Raw genomic sequence first — 23,482 nt, 5'->3', positions numbered from 1 at the left:
TGCCACCATTCGGTCGCGCCATGAAACTTTCGTTCTATCGTATTCAAATAGTCTTTTCATTATCTGGCCAAATAATGTTATTAAATACAAATAATAATTATCAGAATCACGCGTAAATGAAGACACATTATTGTCAACGTCGATCCAAACTCTCTGAATCAATCATGATGCTGTTTCAACGAATTTTACCTGATTTTAAACCATCGACTTGTGGCGCCATCATGGCCGTCACTCCGCAAAGTATTCACTTGATCGTCTTCCGTCCTTTTGGGAGGACCTTACACCGTATGTGCCTGATTCGACGGGGTTTATTCTGTGCGTGTCTCGTCGGTGGGTTCAAGATGACTCGCAGGCTGGTGCTGTTTTTTGGTCTTGTGCTTATAATGTCCCTGTAAACTGTTTCGTGAAAAAGGTTCGGTAAATGCCAAGACGACGACGACGTGACTCGGCCGGCTGGTAACTTGGGGTAGTCTCGATATGTGACGATCGCTCAAAAACCGGTAAGTCGTTGCATACCATAATTTTTTATCATCTACTTTCCGATTGTTCACAATTTAACATTGGAAGTTCCGTCTGATTTGTGTATGTGATCGCTTCGAAAGGAAAGTTTTCATGGTTAGGAGAAAGAAACAAAATGGATAGACCGTGACAGAGAGATCACGCTTAGACAGTTACAAGCTTTCTTTTTCCTTAATGCATGATCGAATACGCAATAAACTTAACAGCAAGAAGAAACGATGGCTTTAAAGCACAATTGTTTTTACGACGAGACTCGTTGATAGGTTATGATGTCATAATAGTGGACAGCTCGCGCAATCTCTTTGTCTTCCTCGCTCGATCACGTATTTTTTCACGTTCGTTAATCTTGTCTGTGGTGATATCCACGAAAGAAGTTGAAAGGCTAATAATGTATAAGAAAGAAAACTTAACAATGATTTCATGAGATAATGTAGCACGGTTGATCGGGCAATTTTTCATCGTGCGTTTTGGAGTACAGTATCGTCTTTCCTTTTCTTTCTCGTAGCGTCGTAATATTTTCCATCGCGAGTGGGAGAACTAACCTTACCTCACCGATGGGCGAAAGACGCACGAGATGGGGTCGCTATTGGTAGTCCTTTCCACATACCTGCCACGCAAAAGCTACCTGCATTCTCAGTTAGATCGAGCTTCGAAACTTTCGTCGATATGTCTGTATATTTAAACTTGCTCGTACAGTAGAGGGCACGTTACCTTTCCCTAGGGGAAAGAGCCCTAACCATTCGTCTTCATATTCAAAAATGACTGCGCATTATGTTTAGACGCAATATACGGTTTAATCCTTTCGCAACGATGGGTAATTATTGTCGTTTACTGTGAAATAATCACTGGATACTATGGGCGACTGTAGTCATACAATGGAAAGTGTAAAATTTAGGCTTTCCTTAATTAACAGGTAGTATGGGGGAAAGAGTGTCACCACTAGCTTTACTGATTTATGGATTTCTGAATCTCTATAGATTCTCCCTAGGATTTCTTTGAGTTTTCCTAGAATCACCTTGGATTCTCTTTCGGATTTTCCTAAGACCTCCCTTGATTTTCCCTCGAATCTTCTTAAGTTTCCCTAGAATCTACTTAAGTTTCCCTAGGGTCTCCCTGCATTCTTTTTAGAGCAGAGGCAAGTGGTGGGAGGCTTCTCCTTCCACGCTTATTCTTAATCAAATGTCTACGTTGCATCGGAGTGTACATCCTCCAGAAACGTGTCTCACGAAGGACATGCATTACGAATCGTTCGTTGCCAAAAATACCAATGTGAAAACTGCGCATACGAATATAAACGATACCTGAAGCGGCAATTTGAACGTGTCTATATACAATATGTAACACAGATTGTGTATACATCGTTTTCATTGAACAAAATTTCACCGCGAACCAACTGGAACGATGAACGCTGTATCTTGTAATACAGTCACTTGTGAACAGACTATTGGCCAGCCTGTGTGCTTGTTTGTCGTCAATTAAGGTCGAAATACCTTGAAACGATTTGATACATTGCCTCGTGATGTTCTTCGACGAAGGATTAACTACACAGACAATATAGACACGCGTTCTTGAGTGGTTGCATAGGAATGGTGTTTGGTAAGGTAAATAACAACAAATACTCGCAAGTACGCGTGCATGACATCGTGACACACTATCTTCACCGCTGACTTCCGGTGCGCTACATTACGCTGTTATTTTCCACAATCACGGTTTACCCTTTAACTTAACATTTCAATTTTCGATTTCACACGTTACAAATGACAGAAGGAGATAAGAAAATAGATAAGTACGTATTTGGTAAACTTTCAAACTCAACCGAGATATATTATTTCAAGGTGAAACGATTCACCGCCATCTTTTTCTAGGATAACAATATTTGAGTTAGTGAAAGAATTTCTATATAGCTACTTGAAAACCAGTTCCGTGAAAAAGAATGTAGGCTGGACGGTCGAACGCGGAACAAAAGTTCCATCCTTATCGGTTCCGTACTGACCCGAAAAAACCTCGACATAAATGACACGTGACGCGTTTCCGGTGAACTTATCTCAGGTACGCTACGTACCTCGCATAATAGGCACGCGTGACGTGTTATCGACGATCGAAATCAGCGTTGAAGAAGTCGGGATTATTCAGGGATGAGGAACATTATCGTTAGGTATTCGCGATGGAAATATACCTATTGCGTCTTTATATTAGTCACAATCACCGACCCGAGCCGATTAAACTCGTTTCGCTTTATCGAACCGAGTACCCAATTATTCGGCCACTGCCACTCTTGAAAAAGTTTAAACAGATATTTTAAATCGTCCAAATTTGTTTATTTCAATATTCGATCGTTGGGTCTAGTTCCTTTTTTCTTGTGTGTATTCGAGTGGTATGGAGTATCAGATGCTTTCCGAAAGGTCTTTTTTAATTATTGATAGCAGTACGTCGGTAAAAGAAGCTATTCCTGTTGCGCAATAGAAAATAATCAAACGATAGTAAATGAATCTTCTGCAGATGAAGGGCAGATTTCCAGAAGATATTAAATAGAAAATTTTCATGTCCATAATAGAGAACTATTGAAAAGTGGGAGTTTGCAGTCTTAAATGCATGGAGGTACGAGTACTTGACGAACCAAAATTGTCGTGTTGGGTCAAGGATTACGGTCCGATTGAATTATCACGGCTTGCTTTTGTTTACAAGCTGAGAACGATAACTGGAAATACTCTGTACATGGTTTTAGTGGCGAAAACTGGTTACGAATAAAATCCCTGCACCTTATCAACCACGAAAACCGAAAGTGACGAGTTGTTTCGTTATCGATATCGCGACGATAGTCCTCGCTGTTTGTGCACGGGCTTCTCGGCAGCCTTCGTTTTCATAGTATACTTGAAAATCTACAGCATTATACTATGTTTGATCATCTTTTGATCAAACGTTCGATAAGAACATTCTAGCGATAAATTGCATGTAGCTCAAGGTAATTAGACGAATGGTCGATTAAAGGTATGACTGATTTCCGAGTTTATTAGATTATCCATATGGAAACAGATAAAACGACTGGTACTGAAAATGTCTGAAACTGTATTAGAAGATTCTGAGTCAACATAGGAACCGTATTCTCTGACACGTCAAGAAGAGAACGACCGTGCATGATATCTCGGTATGATAACGAGATATCTGCCCTCCGCTGATGCATGTGCAGGCATTTTTCCTTTGCTTTGACTTTTTATTCCATTTCGCAACGGGATTCGTGCAAATTCCATGCTCACTCCCTGTCTTAGCGGATACTCGCGTTACAGTATTCATTTAGAGGAGAATTACAGTAAGCTGAAGTTTTGTTTAACTCTCACGAGTCTCTTTATATTCATTCACCATTTAACAGTAAGAGATTTCTAGAGAAGAAGTAGTTTTAATATCGCACGTACGAAATTTATATAGCACACCCTGTAGATTGGTTTCAAAGCCAAGTTCGTTTAAAAATTGAATTTCAGTCTGGTTTATTTATCAGTAGACAGCGGGTTGAACCGATATATTCTACTAGAAAAAAAAGAGCACGGGTACAATTGTAAACGTACGGTAAACCGGAGTTCGTCGCTTTTGTAACCGCGTTCTTCTTTTTTCATCGATAGTTTTGGATTTATTATTTTTCATTAACGAACAGCCAGAGAAGCGGCTGCTGGGTGGGTGGGTGGATTGGTTGAGAGCATCGAGTGAAAAATGGTGAAATGAGAGAGTTGGGAGAGAAACAGGAGCAAAAGAGAGACGAAAACAAAGCGGACGCAGCCGCCAGGGCAACAATGGCGCATCGACCCGCCAAAACTCGTGGTGACGCGCAGAAACCTACGCGTCGATCTTCTCCGACTAAAAAAACCTTCTAATTCGACCCTAATGTCACTGATTTAATGATTATTTTGGTCGATCACATCGATTTTTTCGAAAAATAGTGTAGATAAATAGAAATTAGCTTTAAGACTTAAGAAATATTGCCTTTGCGAACGCAGTTGGGCAGATGAATAAAATGGCCGTCCGTTCGCTTGATGCGCAGAAGCATGCGCAGTGAGTCTTACAGAAACGACTCTTGACTAACGCGGTAGAGGAAGATTGGGACTACATATTCGTACAGTTTCTGGAATTTTATTTATCAGCTGATGTTGAATGCTAGTAAAATAATTATAATATTAATATAAAAATAAAATTAGTAGTTAGTACGTTTATAGACCAAGGTTTTGGTACCCAAAAGTAGACATTTATGCGAGTCCAAATAGACTTTGAATGGCGTTAGTCTTACTAATAAACTAACGTAGTAAACTAAAAGGTTGAATTTTGTAATTTCGAAATGAATTCCGTCAGATAACTTTCCTTACGTTCGGTACGTTGATACGGTCAATTTGTGCTTGTTACCAACACCTGGAGCAGAGGACATAAGAATAAGGGGTCCAAATTGAAGGATCCAATTGGAGGAAGCTGACAGGGTTCCTCCCGTATTTTTCCATTTCTGTTTCAATTCGCGAGCCAAGTGCACCCTCTTTCAGGAACCGTTTCAGGTATCCTGGAAGACTTTTCGTTGCACTTGGTTCCCGTGAACAGGGTAAGACTGAGAGAAGTATGGTCCACGATGGATGAAGATCAGGTGCCGTGGTTGCCAGGGTAACCAGCATTGATCCCTCCCCTCTTGTTCTATCGTCCTTTTCGTCTCTCCTCCACCATACATTATTTGTCCCTCTCTCTCTCGCGACCCCTGCTTGAACACACAGATACAAATGCATACACCGATTCGTGAACGTGAAAGATAAAATCACTCCTCCATTTTTGTTTGAACCTTTCATCCACTGTTGATCGTTCATTATTAAGTTTACAGTCATGAGGAATTAGTTAGGAAGGGATCGAGGGGTGCAATTTTTGGAAATCAAGAAAAATCTCCACGTGTTAACTCTGGGATGAAAAAAGCTTTCGCGTTTCAGCGGAAGATTGATTGATACACGAAAGGCGAAATCAAAGAAAGATATAGAAGGGAGAGAAAGGCGAAAGTAGGATGCAGTCTCTGAACAGAGAGTTGCCAGGCAACCGATATTGTTTCCATTGTTGCGGTCACAGCGTAAATATTTGAGCTGAGTATGTTACTTACCAAATGTCTTCTCTTTTTAATTTCCTTTCTTTTCATTTCCCTGTTTGTCGAGCTATCGAAACTTACCAGGATACGTTAGACAGTTTCGATCTTCCATCTTTGCGTAGGTGGAGCTAGTGTCTCGGTCAAAGTCCACCATTCTCGGTACTGTACATTGTATTCTAAACATCACTTTAGCTAAGATGCAAATGTTTATATGCGACACGTCAAGTTTGTTTACCAACATTTGTTTCTCATTCCCTGCGGGATGTAAACGAACCTCGCTCGGTGCTGACCTCGCGGTCAGGGGTGAATCTACCAGCGGTTGGCTACAGATTAGGGTAGGTTAGGGTCATGAACCAGTGGATTACCGTGGGCGGAGGAGGGTTCTGGTGCGACGACACGGCTCCTCTTGATCCGTGTCACGATCCCGTAAGGGATTGACGCGAATTTACAAAACACGTCCATTTTATATTGCATAACAATCCTTAATCGTCGCACTTGAAGCCGAATCGTTCAAGGTTGCCTCGTAAAACGGCACTTCGTTTCTGAATGACCTCTCTCGCGGGATGCGTTCTCTTCTCTTTCGACATTGATTTCACGGTTTTATCGTTGGCTATTATTTTTAATGCTCCTTTCATCATGACCGTCGTTTAATTGGCTAACTTAGCAAACGTTGTTCCAAAAACTCTATCCAGCCCGAGTGGAGTTGAATCGTTTATTCTTCCGATCGATCGGATTCAATGGCAGACCGAGCCCTTTTGCGGAACGTGGAAACCGGAAAGGGGGAAAGCGAGAAGTCTCCACGGAGATTAACCGCGATCCACGGTCAGAAGTTGGGAATTAGGAATGGTCAGTTACACGGGAAATCGAAAGCTCCGTATCTCACTTCTTACAAGAACGGCTCGGAATCGGTAGGAACTTTGTAGATTTAAGAGGCATAAATAATAAACAGTGTTTATCTAGTTTATTTTTCAATGGCACCCCTGTCTTTGCCAAACGATTCAACGAGATTTCACACGTAATTTGTAGGAAAGTCGATGCACCAAACCGCATCACAGGTGGGGTCGTTCGGAAAACTGTCTTCAATTTGGTCCCTGCTGCCTCTAAAATTGACGCGGTTTCCACATCCTTCCATCTAACAATGGCTGTTGTGAAATTCTCGCAATGCTCGGCCAGTCAGCCAGCCAGCAATCTCAGGATGATTTTGCAACAGGCCTAGTTGCTGCGTTCGTTCTGCTTGCATTCCTCTCGCTTACGATACTTTCACGTCTAACAAAAACGGTCCACATCCACCGTCTAATTGGCTTCTGATGATAATTCCATTTTTTTTATCTCCTCTCTCTCCATAATATATATTTTTTTTCCAAGTATTGAACAATACAGGACAAGAGAGGGTTAGGGAAAGTCTCGGTGGATGTAAGTTGTTGCGTGAAGGACGAGCTATTGCGAGTTCCTTCGTGTCGGAGCTAACCTCGTTCCTCAAAACTGGGTCATACTCGTCTCTCCTTTGATCTTCGAACCTACCCACGGATCTGTTTGGAATCACATTGCCGTCGATCGATATTATGCTCCTCGTTTCCCGATGACGGACAACAGGATGCCGAAGTTTAACCAACTTTTTTCGCTTTATCGCCGCTCGTGGCGACGGAAAAGTTACGAACGGATTCACTTGTAGCGTTTTATTGCTGCAGAATTACTTTCTCAACTCTATCTGCAGTAAATTCGACGATATTGCGGACGTACCGTGGTAGTTTCCGAAAGGAAACGCACCTTCCAGGCAGATCGAGGCTCTCGTGTTGTCTTTGGAGTTTCTATTTGGATAACTTCGATAATTTTGCAGTTTAATTCCAAGGGGTTATTGGAAAATGTTGAATATATCAGGAGTTGGAACCATTGGTGTCATCTTTTGAGCATGTAGCTTCTTTTTAATCGTTAGTCCAACAAGTTCCAATTACTTTCCAATCGTGAATAAAAAGAAAAGAAACCTTTATAAATAATGAAGCAATAGTTGTAAACTCGCGATGGTGAGGTTCTGAACGATATACCATAACGCGGTTCGAAGGAACACCATCAATTGTCCTCCAATGTCAAGAGTCTTCACCCAAGACGTACTGTCCACCGATCACAAAAAGTCCCATCAGAATAATTCAGTGACGTATGATTGGTTGAAGTGATCACATCTACTAATTAGGCTCTAAATGTAGGTTGCAAATGTAGGGAGTCAGTCGATGTGCACGTACTACCCCCTCTTGCCTCTGTGCCGTCCCGCGAGACATCTTCTCATCGGTGGATGGTAGGTTTACTAGAGGTAGACTCGATGATGAATCTACCATAGTAGACTAGGTCATTGAGTGACTCGCTTACCGTCTCAAACAGAGCATACGAAATGCAACTCGTCACCCGTACAACTCTCATTGTCAGAATCTTAAAATAAACGTGGTAAACAATACGAGTGGCGAAACCGCGAGAAGGTTTCTCGTTTGTTTTGCCGATTGATCCGCGCGGTTTTCGCCCCCGAAACAGAGCGTGTATCTCTGCTAAACTGTCGTCGTTCCGCTGAAACGTGACGAAGTTGATGCACGACACGGCGAATCGTATGTGCAACGCGTTGTAACGCGAGCTGACGAACCGCAGCGGTATTTTCACCGCTTGTCATCCGCCTGCGTCGCGTCGCGTCGCTACGTTTACGTGACGTCAGACGCGACGCTATTCTGGTCCATTACACGATTCTCTCCCCGACGATTGTCCCGATCGTTTCGTGAAATTAACTTAAGTTCCTTTTATCAATTACATCGGTGAGAAAAAGCGGAATTTTTAATTTTAATTTAGAAAAAGAAACAGTCCAGTGGAAATATTGCTAAAATTTAAATGATGTAGATGATGATCAGGGTCATTGTCTCGTAAGATTCATGGAAATAGGTTCTGAATTGAACGTGTTGAGGTAGAAGCATTTGGCAAGCTCTCGGTGTCTACAATGTTTGTCGAGTACGTTGGATCGTTTGCCTCGGAGTAATCTAATTTTCTTCGAGGCTCTTCGGAAGAAGAACGCATGATCGCGGTGTAGACGGGGCAGATTCAAGTGTATGGCCCAACATTGTTGCCAGAAGAGGTGTAGAAAGCGTGTCAGAGAATGTTTGAAACGCGATCGTACGATACTTGTTGCAATAGGGTGGACTATTGGCGTCAAGATATATGGAGCATCCGTTTCTGTAGAAAGCATTGTAGATCCTACGTATTGAATTTTTCCTGCCGTCACTTGCGCGTATCAATTTCAACGATTTTTCTTAGAAAATTACTAATGTTTCCAAACGTGTGGCTTTGGCACAGCCGTGGCTCAACTTCGCGCCTCGTTGAAAGTTTAACAACAAACTAGAAACGTTTCAGAGAGTTCCACCTAGTCGACTGTTGCAACTAATCGGACGTTAATTGAGTTTAAAGGTTTATTAAACTGTTCTATCGTTCCCAGTGTTCGGAACTCAATTTACCAAACGACTGGCGCAATCTGGACATTGTTCATCCATTCGAACGCACGGGACTAGAAAAATCGTTGAACTTCAAAGACAGACCAGATAACACACTTTCATATATAATTCTCGAAAATCTATCTAATTATTCAGTTCGGCTTTTTGAAAGGTACCTATACTTTGACACGAGTAATTGATATTATCCAGCGTTTGATTTTTGGAAAATGACTTTCCATCTAGTTCCATCGTGAAAATATGTTGTACTCCGAAATTGCATCGCAATTAAACGTGGATGAAAGGTCCTGTACGTACAATATAATACGTAGAGCACTCAAACGTGCATGTACAGCTCGCTACGAGAAACCCATAGTCTGGTCTATTGAACCGAGTACAATGAGCGACAGCTATGGCCGCTATACACTGGCTAGCATAGTGCCAGCTTCGTATTTATGCTTGTGTTAACGCCTTCGGTATAATCTCTATGGAGGTCGGATTTGCAGGAAAATGTAGACGGGAGAGATGTAATTAGGAAACGCCTGCGCGTCAACTTGAATAATTAGCAATGGGATCGATATAATTTTTCGTCCATTTTCCTTCGAATTTTCATCGTTCCCTCGATAAATAGCCCGGCCATAATGCGGAGCCCGCGTTTCTCCATAGCGGAATGTAGACGTCGATTGTGTATCACGACACACGTAATAATACTCCATGCCCGTTATCTTCCCACACCTCCTCTCTACCCTTTTCATCGTCCGTATCCCTCCTACTTGTGGGCGTTCGATTTGCAGCAACGATATAGGTGCATTCTGTGACTGCACCGATCGGCTGTGCGCGAGTAGTACGTACTAGGAATTGAATGAACGCGTCAGTAATCCTCGTACAGGATATCCAATCAACGCACGAGGATATACTTTGGTCATAGCGTTACGTGTATCGATTGATAATAACATCGTTCTTGCTTTCTTCTCGCGTTTTCCCATCGCCCTTTCTCATTCGCTGATCCCTCGCGATTCATTGAACCCTGAGCCCAGGTGATAACCCTTTGAGTTCAGACCACAGAGAAGGAGGATGCAGTCGGGGTGAATAGGAACGATTCGAATTGTCACAGTTTTTGTAAAATTATTAGTTCCCAGTTTGCACGAATTTTGTCAACCAGCCAATGTTTCATCCGCAACGCGAAACATCGTCGGGGCATTAATCACTGCGATAAAAAAAAAAAAAAAAGAATAAAAGAATCTTTCATTCAGCATCCAGAATTTCCCCCCAGTTTCGTTGGCAATCGCGTTTCGGCGCAGCTGCGGCGGTTTGTTACGGTGTACTACCATGAGCTTGGAGAGAAAATAGGATGGAGAAGGGAACGAAGGGAAAATGAGAGAGCGACCGAGAGAGAGATGAGAGAGGAGAGTCCATGGTACGTATGCACGTGGACTGCTATAGTGCTACACTGCGGTGGGATCGATTCGGCCGGGGGTGGAACTCCACCCTCCACCCCCATTTACAAGCCCCAATATACACCCCCGCAGCTCTCAGCCTCGCGAAATATCCGTAGGTTAGTTCGTCTCTACGCCTCCTCTTCTTCCGTCTTGTTACTTTTCCCTTCAGACTTCTACTTAAGACTTATCGTTAGGCATCCTCTCTATTATGAAACTTGAGCTGTATAAAACTTCGAACGCTTATTAATTATTTATACGAAAATTTTGGAATTTGAAATTCGAATATTCAAATTAGTGGAATTTGCGTTCCGTGCTTCCCCGTAGGGTATCGATTAATATCTGGATAACAGTTCGTTAATTGCCTTGAAGAATTCAATCAATGTCACTGAACGACGCGGCTCACGGATTCGTCAGATTTTCAGTATTAATAGTGGTGGAAAGAAGTGTGTTTACAAGGGCCAACGGCGCGCGTTCGTTCGCTCGCGTGTCTTCGAGATGGAAGGAGAGAAGTCAGGGTGGGTGGTACATTCCGCAGCTTCCAGGGAGGCCGGTGAGCGCAGGAGGCTGCATTATATTCCGCTCCCTCGCTCTTATTATGCCAAAGCGACCTATACCACTGCACCCCGATGAGTGCCGTCGTAGACGCACACAGATACATCCAGGGAGCACCTACCCGACTTCTCTCCGCTAACTCTTCTACCGATTGCATCGAACCGGCAACGACCGTACAGTGTTTCTATAAACACGTGTTCGTTCTTGCAGAACCTAAGAATTTTGCTATACGAATATCTGACGAAGATACGAGAAAGGATATAAACGTTAGTCGGCGATTCTTCAATCAAGTAGATACGTTTTTACAGTGGATATTGCGATTCAGTAGTATAACACAATAAATGGGTCGACGGAGGAGATTCTGACAAACAGATCCCTCAAAAACTCGGATCCAAATGTACACAGAAGTTCACTTACTTGATTAACGAATAATCAGCGATGATATTAACCTCGTGGAACAACTATCGTGTGTAATGTGCATGGAAATCGGCCCTACCAGCTCGGAACTGTTTTCGTATCTTACGCTCAGCTCGTCGCCACGGCCTTGTCTCTCTCTCTCTCTCTCTCTCTCTGGTTCTGCGTGGTCGGTTCACTATATCCCAGCTCGTGTATAGTAGTCACCGTGATTGCTATAGTGGTTCTGCACTGTGGTATAGTGATGCGCCATAGTAGCCTGCGCAGGGAACGCCGCGGTGCCAGAACGCGGACCAGGGAGAGGAGCCGAGTGTAGGCGTCGAAGGGAGACAACGAGATGAGAGCGAGCGAAGATTCGAGGGAGACACAGCGATACAGAAGCGGAGAATTTGTGTAAGCTTCGTGCGAGAGGAGAGGAGAGTCGGAGAAATAGTACTGATCAGAATGTGTTAAAGCGAGGGAGAAATAACCTGGTGGAATTTGATTTAAAATTAAAACAAGTTGTTGCTAGAGTCTTTATGAACAGAAACCGTGTTCAAATCAAAAGCAGCACTAATCAAAATAATACAATTGTATTTCAGTAATAAGATGATTATGAAACAAAGTAACGCGTTATTTGAAGTAATATTTCAAACAATGTCATTTGAAAAGTGCGCAGGAGTAGAAGGGACCAAGGTACGAGGTGAAAGAGTGTGCGAAGCAAAAAGGGGGTGTATTCGTGTAGGTCGTGCTCAAAGTTGTATTCCCGTGTAGGTGAAAGAACGAGGGAAACTGGAAGGGGTGGTTGATGGAGGAAGAGGAGTAAAAGAGAAAATGAGGGAGGAAGAGAGAAAACGCTTCGGACCTTTCTCAGAAAGCAGAAAGCACGACGGAGCAATATCGCAGCGTCTGCCGGTGTGTTGTAAACTGCTTTGATCTCGTCTCTCTCTTACTCTCGTCTTCTTTTAATACGTTCCCCTCTCGCTCTCGCTCTTTCTCCTCTGGCTTCTTCCACCCCTTTCGCTGGAGAGTTTAGAAAAGCCGAGGAAACTCCGGGACCGAGCCGCGTTTCGGATCTCTTTTTCATGAAAATTCCTATCAAGTCCCGATCAAACCTTGCGTCTCATTTTCAATATGTCTTCTTCGCTCTTATGAAAACCGAGGCTAATGTCGATTTCGCCCGCTAGAATTAAAATAATCTAACTTCGGATGAATTTTTTATAAGGGTGAACAAGTTATCAAAATTATGATCACTTGATTCGGTTCGGGTGAAATTGAAATTTTTGAAGTTCATAAACGCTAATACTATACGTGTATAGTCAGCTGCGGAAATATAACTCGGTCGTAAATCAAAGCTGCTGATATTTCATCGAATCGATCGATCAGTTTTTCCGGTATGTACCCGCTGGAAAAATGGAGTCGGTCATCATCAAAGCGCCGTTTCTTTCGCCCGTGCACGCGTTCCATGAAAGTGCAGCATCGAGCGCATCCGCGAAGCTAACGGTACGCGATGAATTATTTAATCGTTAGACGTAAGTCGCGGCGAAGCAACGGGAACGAGAGTAACGTAAATTGGGTCTCCTTTGGCCGTGGAAAGCGGCGCACGATTGCCGCGTCGATCTGCCCGCGGTCGCACCTGTTCGTCGCCCGTGTAACAGAGTCGAGCAAACAAACGCGACCGAGGAGGGGGATCCCCAAAATTTCGCGACGTGCCCGAGGAACGCGACCTTGATACGCGAAAATCAAAATGCACACGGGTCAGAGAAGAAATCGAGCGATTACGTAACGAAAAATTGTTTGCTCGTTTCTCGCGACTCGACGCCACGTGAAATTATAATGAAGATCAATTGGAGCCGGATCGCGCGTGTCATCCTTTTAACTATATCATCGACGGCAATTTTTTTTCAATTTTTTTTTTTTTTTCAAAATACACAGCTATACAAGAAGAACGTTTGCAGGGAAGAATAAAGATAAAATCGCGAAGTTTACCTGATGAATTAATTGCGGGGTCACGCGAGAGTGTCTATTGCCCGACAATTTTTTTTTTTTTTTAATATTTTGTCGCGCTATGTGCTATTACTTTTCTACGCGAAAGGAGGAGAATGATAAAGGGAAAAGGGATCCAGGGTAGTCTGGTTGCTGTGTAGTATAGTCTTCTACTTTTGCAGCGTAGCGACAATTACGTCCGCGCGGAGCCGCGCAAGCGCCAGGCTCTCTCGTTCGTTGAACCGTCCATGAGAGAGGGACGTTTGTGTGCGTGTGACAAAGAGACGGAAAATATAAATGTGAGAAACGAAGAAAGAGAGAGGGTTGAATGTATAAGAGAGAGAGTCGGAGAGAGACTGGTAGTAGACAATACCCGCGTCAATTTTACAAGCAACGCCACCTATGCAAAACTTTCCACATTTTAAAATGCACATTGCGTATCGAAAGCAACGCCGAAGGATATCTTGTTTTCGTTTTCTTACGGTACGAATTTCGTTGAATTCCCTTTTTCTTTTTCATCCGGATGCAGGCTGATCTCATTCGTGAAAACTGTAAATGAATAACATCGATTAATCGTCTGGAGATGAAATTAATTGGTATAATTATCGTCTGGAGTGTTCTGATCCCCAGCGAATTACGCCAATGAATACATATCGGTCTCCGTATATTAGAAATATAATAAAAAGAATGAAAGTAAGAGTGTCGAAAATGAAATAGAATTTATCGTTGTCCCAGTGACCCATCGTCTAAGGTTTAATGTCAAGCATAAAAACGATATTGAGTATGTCATATGGCATTGGTCTGGTATTCGGTCTCCCGGTATCCGGTCTGGCGCGGATTAAAACGGTCAGATTTTCAGCTTACATGACTTTGTTTCTGGACCGTCGACACTTACGATGCTAATGTACCACGAAAGTCGAATGCAAGGGTAATGATAAGAGGTGATACAGTCACTTGGTGTACGTACGCTTATGTAACGACAGAAACCTGTTTGGTATACATCGTGAATACATCGTCTGCATATAACAGTGGTTTTCATGCATTCCTTTTGTATATTGTCTCATTGAAAATTGGTCAATCGTTGGGATCGATAATGCGTCGCGATACTCCGCGATTTTCCTATTTCCTGTTTATGAGCGAAGAAGCGGAGATTGCTGGAAATGCTGAGGAATTCTTCGGCATCGTAATCATAGCTAGCTTCTCGGCAGAGAAGAAAGATCTCTAACCAGAGAGCATAAGGAGGCTTATTTAACCCGGGAGGCAGCGGTGATTTGGTTCTACTTTCCCGATGAATAATTCCCTAGACATGGAAAAACCCTATGCCCCGATTGCGTTGAACACTGTCCATCTCAGTTGCTGTTCTCATAACCGACTGAAAAGAGAAAATATAGACACATTGTAGTCCGATTTAGGAAAGTTAATAATATCTGTGGTTAATTGTGTTGGTGCGCGCGAGGACGCTCGGTAGTAGTAGGCGTAGCCTGTGTACGAGAGTGTGCAGAAAATAGAATTACTCTAGAAAGGCCACGGAATTTCACCGATGGTAATCAATGAGTTGCCGTTTGGAAAGTTGCTTTCCCTCTACCAATCATCGACGTAGAATTCATTTTCACCGATGTCAACTATCGTCCAATATCTTTTCTTGAAAATATTAAATTTTTTGGAAAAAAGGTTGAAGATATGAGGTAAAGATCGATATTCCAAGAACATGGTGTCGAGTTTGCCCCCTGTTCGATCGGTCCGATGAGAACCACTGTGTTTCGTAGCATCGTACACTGTATTACAGATTCACTAACACAGAGACCAAAAGCATCTGTGTGCGTGTATAAAGTACGCGTGTACCCTTCACTAACGTGGAGGAGAACCGAGGTGAGCCGAAGGTGACCGAAAGCGACGCCGAGCGGAATCGTCATCGATGCGGCGTCGAGGTAGCTCCGCTCACTCTGCTCCGAGCTGTCGAACGCGACGCACGCGCCTCCGCTTCGCTTCGCTTCGCTTATTTTTCTCCATCTCTGCGAGTATACGCTCTCCACTTAAAAGCATTTCCCTCGCTTTCTCGTCATCGAGTATCGTCGTCAAACAAGAGAAAGAGAGAGAGAGAGAGAGAGAAAGAGAGGCAGACATACCGGGTCTCGTCTCTCTGGGATATATTCCAGTCAGTCAGTTTGCTCGTGAACGTTCAGCTCTGGTCTTGCTTCGAAGCCGAAGCGACTTTTCTTCTCGCGTTCGTTTTGGATCTTTCATCGAGAGAGGCTGCTCTCCTACGCTCTTCTTTCGGTCCCACGGCCGTTTTGTTCTTCAACCGTGTGCCCCTCGAGACGCATCTCTCAGAACGTTCCATGTTCAATCTCGTTTGTCCGACTTCGATCGTGGTTGGATCGTTTTTGTGTCGGTCGAAGAAACGAGTCGATTCGAGTTCCACGATTTTCATTTTCATCCTAAAGTCGAGAGAAAGAAGGCCTTTTTGTCTTGTCCAGAGTACGGTTCGCGGGCATCATCCGAAGTAACCGTTCTTCTCTCGATCAGTTGGACTGTTGTTCCTTTTTGGATAGTTCGTAGCCCGTTGGATAAAAATTGGATATCCTTTTCCTGGAACGAAGAAAGGTACTGACTCGCAGCCCCGGGGCAGTGAGGCAGGCGGCAGTCAGGCGGGCAGGCGGACATTGTTGAATGCCGTGTAGCTCGAGAGCCGTGCGGTCGTCCTCTATGGAGGCGGCTGATCGCTCGATGGATCTCAGGGACAGACGAGTTTCCGAGCAAAATGGAGGCAGCTGGAGTTGCGAGACGACTTAAATCGACCCTCTGCCGAGTTCGAACATACGTCAGAGAGATATCGAGCCTCGTGTACGGAGGTTCGAAGGGATTTGCGACAGGACAGAGTGGTGCGGAAGGTGGTGGAGGGGGCGAAAGATCGTGCTGCTCGAAGGTAAAAAGACAGAAAAGAAAAACGAGAGAAAAGGAAAGGAAAGGAAAGAAAAGAAAACGGAAGTCAAGAGAGAAACCCTTTTACACCTGGCTAGTCGCGTCGAGTCGTTCTCTGGGGTATACAGGGGGGTACAAGGTGCGCATGGTAACCGAAGGCAGACAGAAACCTCCCCCTCCCACCCACTTTCACCCTCCCCCCCCCCCTTTCCTACCAGCTTTGAATCAATAATCTCCGGCCAGGATTATATGCAGACCCCTTTTATATTCGGTGGTGTGATAAGAAAGATATCGGCAGATTAAGGGCACACTCGATCGGATGTACCTCCGAAACGTTTTCCATCACAGGCTTCGTTCAAAAGCCTGGAACAACATCTCTCGGATATGCCGATTCCTATATTTCTCGAATCTTTTGGCGTGTTCGACGGTGTCGTTCTCTGTTTACCGGTGCGCGGTATCAGCGCGCGGATTATTGATCCCTCCATCTTTTTCTTCTCCGTCCTTTTGCTTATGATGTATCGAGGAAAATGTGGCTACGCGGTGAGAATACGAGATCACCTCTGAAAACGGGGACGAAACCGAGGATAGTCCAGTTAAATGGATACCGATCAATTGATTCTCTATGGAACCATAGACTTTCGAGTAGACGATCCATGATCCCGTCTCGAATCCGCATGATTATGATCGGACTCGACCTTTTTTTTTTAAATCATCTCTGTTTTTCTCTTTACCACAGATTGCACGCTCCAAATGGAATCGTCTTCGGTTGAGGACCGTGTTTTCGAGGCCCAAGAAGATTTTGCCGCGTCAGTAGTAGAGCCGGTCGCCAGGCCTGAGTCGAGAGCATCTACATTAACGGAGGAGGTTGAGTCGACGGGACTCGACGCGAACGTCAGGACCGCGGCTACGTCAGAAGAGAAGGAGAAGGATGATAGTGATCGGTGCAAGGATAGCCAAGAAGAAGTAGAATCATCCGAGACTCGGCTGGTAAACCACGAGGTCTCGAGCGACTGTTCGACGGAAGAGGATCAATCGAAGCTGCTCGATATGGGGCTCAAGTTGGGAAAGCAAAAGAAGGAGGCTGAAGAGTCGAACGAATCCGAGGATTCTTCGTCGACGGTTCAGTGTCCCGATAAACAGGAGGAGAACGAAGTGCCAGAATTCGTAACCTCGTCGCCGGTATGCAGGAAAAGACCAGCCACCGATTTCCTGCCGATCGACGCGGAAATCAAGAGAATAGGAATGGAGGTGACGGAAAACGAAACGACTCAAGTGAGGAGCGACGTGAGGAGGATCTCACCGGTGCTGGTTAGCCTTCGAGAACGTACCCTAGGCGAGATATCCTTGTCGTCGAACTCGTGTCTCTTCGACGACGACACGAACGGTCGATGCATCTCGAGAAGCAGCAGAATGATCGACGATTCGTTCTCCGGTGTTTGTCGATTGAACGATAGTCTCAGCCTGGAGAACTCTGTTCAAGTTAACGACGATCCTGTGACAACAGCAGATTCTTCGAAGTCGGAGCACAGGGTCGACGGAACGGCGTCGGAAAAAAGACGAATGTACAGAGAGCAAGGAGAAGGAAACATTGGAGGATCCGTTCATCGACGAGGATTCTTGTTATTCCCTGCCTCGCGACAGTCCTGGCAGGGATCTGAACTCGTGTCAGCAGCCGAAACAGTGCGAGGAGCCGATCGAATCATCTCCCTACAATGATGCCTCGAGATCCTGCGAAAGGTCCGTCAAACCGATCGACGCTTCCTCGTTTCCTAATTTAATCGTGCTGTTGGAACGCATGGATGCCCACAGTCCGACGTTGAAAGAGCAGAAACGAACGATCGTTTTGAAGAACCCGAAGAGCACCACGTGCGAGGACGTTGATAGCACGGAGGCGAAGACTGAGCCGGAAGATTCGTCCAAGGACTCGTGTTCGATGCAGAGGTGCGTTCTCGAGAGGGACGATCAATTGCTGGACTCTTCCGAGGTGCACTCGCCGAAAATCGTCCACGATATGCCGCATTCGCTTTCGACAAACGGTACGAAGCAATGCAGGGTGATCTTAGAGAAGTTGATCTTGCCGCAGCCGGCGGACATGACCAAACAGACGTTTTGTCCGGAAACAGAAGAGACAAAAGCCAAGGTGGTCGTTAAAGAGTTGGGCGAGGACGAGGAAATGGTGTTTGCCTCGGCTATGTCCGCCGGAGAAGAGAATCCTCGGCCGGTGAACAATTTGGATTCGTCCGAGGCGACACCCAGCTCGCCGGAGGAGACTCTGGAACCAGCCACGGAGATTCCAGAAGTCGTCGACACGGAAACCGAGACTGAGACCGGATCCGATAGCTCCGAAGTGTCGTCCATGAACGCGCGGCTTCGTGGATGCGACGACGACACGGTGTCCGACCAGATATCTTGCCCCGAGAGCGAATCCATGTGCTGTGTCGACATCGGTCCGGAAATTATAACCAGGTTGGAATCGGAAAGGCCGGAAGCGTTCACGGAAGACTCGGCGGAAAGCCTGGCTCTTGCCACCGGTGCTCGGGATGAAGTTAGATCGGATGGAAGTGATTCTGGTCTTGGAAGCGAGATACCTGGAGAATCCGGACCTGCACCGGCTCCGGAAAGCGATTCGGAGACTTCGTTCTTGGACAGGATACCCGATGACATTCTTTCCGATAAAGAAAAAGGTACTTCTTCTTTTTCTTTTTTAACGCGGCGAACATTTTACCATCACGGTCTACTTGATTAAAAACAGAAGTTATGAATTATTGAGATGCGAGAATTAGGAAGGCACGACATTTTGTTTCAGTGGTGAATCAATTGGAGTCAATCGGAGTGGGTGTACCCGGTACACCGCAGGCGCCGTTGGCGAACTTTCCGAGTCCACCGAAGAGCAATTTGAAACGACGATTAACAGATTGCATGGAAGGTGCTCCGAGTCCGAAGAAAAGTAACACCGATGAGTCGATGAAAAAGAAACGCAACATTCAATTCGATGCCGTGACCGTGTACTACTTTCCTAGGGCACAGGGTTTTACTTGCGTGCCTTCTCAGGTAAGCCCAGGGATAATCATCTTTATGATTCAATTAACACGTTCGCCGCCATACTGAAAGCGAACGTGTGTGATGAAAGACGCGTTAAAACGCGAGTCATAAATAACATAATCAGTTAATTCTTACATTTTTTATCTTCTACGTTACATTATTAATTTGATAGTAAAACATTTTTGGGAAATATCCATCACCTGTGATGGTTAACGCGTGTTAAAAACCCTGATTTCCTTTCCTATTCTCTGAATAATAGCGTACACCTGTGGAGTAGGGTATAGTAAATCGATTGATCGTTCTTCAGGGTGGCAGCACTCTTGGTATGAGCGCGACGCATACTCACGCCGAACGGTTCTCGTTATCGGAACACGCCGCCGAACAGAGGCGGATTCATCGCGCGAGGCTTGCACAATTGCGCTCGGAGCGTGCTGCAAATTGCGTGTCCGAGGCAGCCTCCAGCTCGGAGGATCCGAGCGACGACACGGACGAGGAACAGAGCGATAACGAGGAGTTGGACATCGATAGTTATTACTTCCTGCAGCCAGTGCCAACGTGGCAAAGACGAGCCTTGCTACGTGCCGCAGGAGTTCGTCGAATAGACGCGATCGAGAAGGACGAATGTCGCGATATCAGAGCTAGCAGAGAACATTGTGGTTGCGGATGCAAAGGATACTGCGATCCGGAGAGTTGCCCTTGTAGCCGTGCCAACGTCAAGTGCCAGGTTGGTCGGAATTTATTAAACGAGAAATACAAATGAATTTTCTTGTACACGAGAGATACCGTCACGGATGTACGTATTTTTCTTTCGACAGGTTGATAGAGCCGGTTTCCCTTGTGGATGTACTCGAGACGGTTGTGCGAATAGTTCAGGCAGGATTGAGTTTAATCCGGTAAGAGTACGGACGCATTTCATCCACACGTTGATGCGGTTAGAGTTAGAGAAAAAGCATCGGGAAGAAGAGGAGGGTACGGATCACGATGTTTCCGACAATCAGCACGGTAGAAGCCCGTTGAGGGAGATTAACTTGGGATCTGTAATGGAGAATAGGAACGCGGAATCGTGTTTGAACGGGGGCGGTTTTACGACGTTGCACTATGAGAATCACGACGCGAGGGATGCCGGGACAAATTGCCAGCCAGACGTAACCGGCACAAGAGAGGATAGCCTGGATCTTTACGCTATCAGAGACGATTGTTATCCAAGCGAAGACACTGTTGACGGTACGCAGGGACCTCAAAGGAAACTTCATCCTGAATTTAGTCAAGCTTTTCAAACGTTCTCGGGCCAAACCGGTGCCGGGGTTAATTTTCAACAGCCTACTTATCAGGATTACCAGCCTTACGCTAACCTTCCTTCCACGTCTAGGGTGCAATTTCAGCCACAATTCCAAACGGTGCCAGGAAATCCAGGGTTCTCACACTACTCGCCTTACGGACAAGACGCTGCAACAATCCAGGGGAACTGCCAAGTCCATCCAGGACAACATTCATCCGCCTACGAGACCAGCTTCGCCCAGGACGAAACAACCGGATCACAATACACGAATCTGAACTCGGTGCAACCGATGAACACAGTCGTCCAACAAATGGGTAAATTAGAACCGTTCTCGGAACTTTTGTCAGCTAGATATTCCTACTACGGTGAAATGGAGCCCCAGGCGCACGGTACTTATCACGGGAACGGAACCAAGGTCGAGGTGGAAAAGAATCAAGGTAACGAGCAACAATCGGAAAGTACGGAAGAGTGCGACGAAAACTTTGGGGAGATTATTAAAAAGTCAATGGTCGAGACTGTATCTGCTTAAAGGTCAAACTGTTTGTAGATATATCGAAAGAACGTCTATCCGCGAGTCCGTCAAAGCAGATTTTTTTTTTTCTTTCTTACTCGTATAGTGATTTATTACGAGAAAAAATAGTGTAATTTCAGCGAGCTCGAAAGCTCCGTTGGAAAACCTCGCGGTGAACGTAAAACAGGCAGAGGGGACTATCCCGAGATGAGGAAAATAAGGAAGAAATCGGTACTTTCACCGGTTCTCCTTTAAGTTAGATAAATCCGAGTAAATTGTTTATGTGATTTTCGAAAAGAACTGAAGGTTCTCCTCAAAAATCACTCACGATTTACTTCGGCACGAGTTTACTACGTGTGCGTCCGCCCGGGATGAAAGTTCGGGACGTCGTTCTTTTTCGTTTCATCATGTTTACATTGATAAAGACGACGTTCTCGAACCATGCGAAGAAAATCCTGGGCCGCCGATTCGGTGGAGGATTTTCAGCGGCAGGTCTTCGTCGAAAATCTTCATGAACAGTCTCCTTGAAACGACAAGGATTCTGTAACTGAGAGTTACAGAAGAAATTCAACGAGGTTGTGACCAAACAAAAAAAAAAAAAAAAGAAAAAAGAAAAAAAATGAAACAAGAAACAACAACATGGGATCAGCTTAGATTGCAGTTTATAATATTTAACTTTAATACTTTACTCTAAGATCGCGGGTCACGCATGTCTCTTTATAACAAACCTAAAAGAAAAAAAAACAAAGTTTCGGATTCGTGTGACAGCGGCGATGGCGAAAACTCGTATCCGTTGCAACAGCGAGACTGAAAGGAAAAGGAAGGAAAGCACGTATAATACGCAAAACACATTTGTACACGACCACTTAACGTGAGCGATTGTGATATACTTGTGCATAATGAAAATGAGGATTGTCAGGATCATCCTGTAGGTTAAGGAATAAATTATGGGACTTTTTTATGCCAGTTAGTAGGAAATCATGTTTGAATGGTTTTTGTTTTTCAACGGACGATGGTAAACGAGGAAAATTAAGTAAATTTTCCTCGTATTGTATGGGCACACTGAATGGACACGCATCGAGGATTACGCACGTTTTTCAATGTTTTAGAAAGAAAATAATGTTTGATCGATATACCAAGCGCACGCTGTCTACAGAACACATAAAGCCCTTGCATGTGTTTCTTTTCTTCTGTTCCTCGTTCTTCTTTCATCTGGCACCTTGAAATTGCAATCCTTTTTAATATCGATGCACACTGAATACAAGTTTCTTGATTGTTAAGCAATTTTTATGTCCGAACGATCAACGGCTCAACTTTATTATTTCATCGCAATTTCAAGGTTTTACGTCGAGCGAATAAAGGAAGGAAAAACCCGCGCGAATGTTTTTTTATTTTTAAATAAACGAACGATAAATGAAGTCTGAAAAATAAGGAAGTGGAAGTTTGCCTTGTTTGGCGATTCTTCTGCGTATCCATTGTGTTATACACCTTGTAGATTTTCAGACACAGACCTCTTTAGCATCCCGGGACGTTGATCGCTAATACCCACGATTAATTGAAATATTACACTTAAGGAAACAATGATAACGACGATAGTATTAAATTTATACATACTTACTGGACGTGTCAACTCCTGAGCACATCCTGACGATCTTCTATTTCCGTGTTTTTACACTGTGTTCATCGTCGCTGATTGGTGCCTGAATCGTTACGTTTGTTATCAGTGTACAATGATAACGAAATCTGATTTTTGTCGGAAAATAGAAGAAACGAAGGAAGACGTGTAGATTTGAAACGTCGATGCGTTGCGAGGGATGTGACATCTCCGTCTAACATAAATACGTATATAAACTACACGTATGTAAGTAACTTTTAGAGTATTTGAGTAAAAAAAAAAAGGCATACATAGTTGATAGCGTTTTATTAAATGTTGTGAAAAAGTCTTTTGTCTGTCGTGTAATGTGTTGTCTCATTTTGTATGTGTAACTTTTCACATTTTATTTCGTCCTTCATGATGAAACCAGTCCTAAAATTTTGTTATTTATCACGTCGTTATACCTTCATCCATATATTATGATCCTATTGTATCATCATTTATTCCAATTGTAGTTGTGTAACATTTCGTAAAAATATGTTTCCTTATATTAATTCCATTGTATGTGTTCTTATTTAAAATACTGCGAAAATATGAAATTATGGGGTATTAGTATGCATATATATATATATTTGCACGAACGAAGTATTAATTATTATAAAATAATAGATCTATTTTGTAGTAGCAATAGGTAG

General features: G+C 44.2%; 1 protein-coding gene across 1 annotated transcript; it reads left to right on the top strand.

Moving 5' to 3' along the window:
- Positions 1 to 241: 241 nt before the first annotated feature.
- Positions 242 to 23,346, top strand: LOC114875935. The gene is given in 6 exon segments (XM_029186802.2): positions 242 to 500; positions 17,098 to 17,911; positions 17,913 to 19,045; positions 19,168 to 19,412; positions 19,711 to 20,127; positions 20,219 to 23,346. Coding segments are annotated over 5 exon segments (3,588 nt in total). The 5' UTR covers positions 242 to 500; positions 17,098 to 17,111; the 3' UTR covers positions 21,212 to 23,346.
- The last annotated feature ends 136 nt before the right edge of the window (positions 23,347 to 23,482 follow it).

Source organism: Osmia bicornis, chromosome 11 (genome assembly GCF_907164935.1).
Source record: "Osmia bicornis bicornis chromosome 11, iOsmBic2.1, whole genome shotgun sequence".
Classification (NCBI taxonomy): Eukaryota; Metazoa; Arthropoda; class Insecta; order Hymenoptera; family Megachilidae; genus Osmia; species Osmia bicornis.
This window is presented reverse-complemented; position numbering and strand designations above follow the sequence as displayed.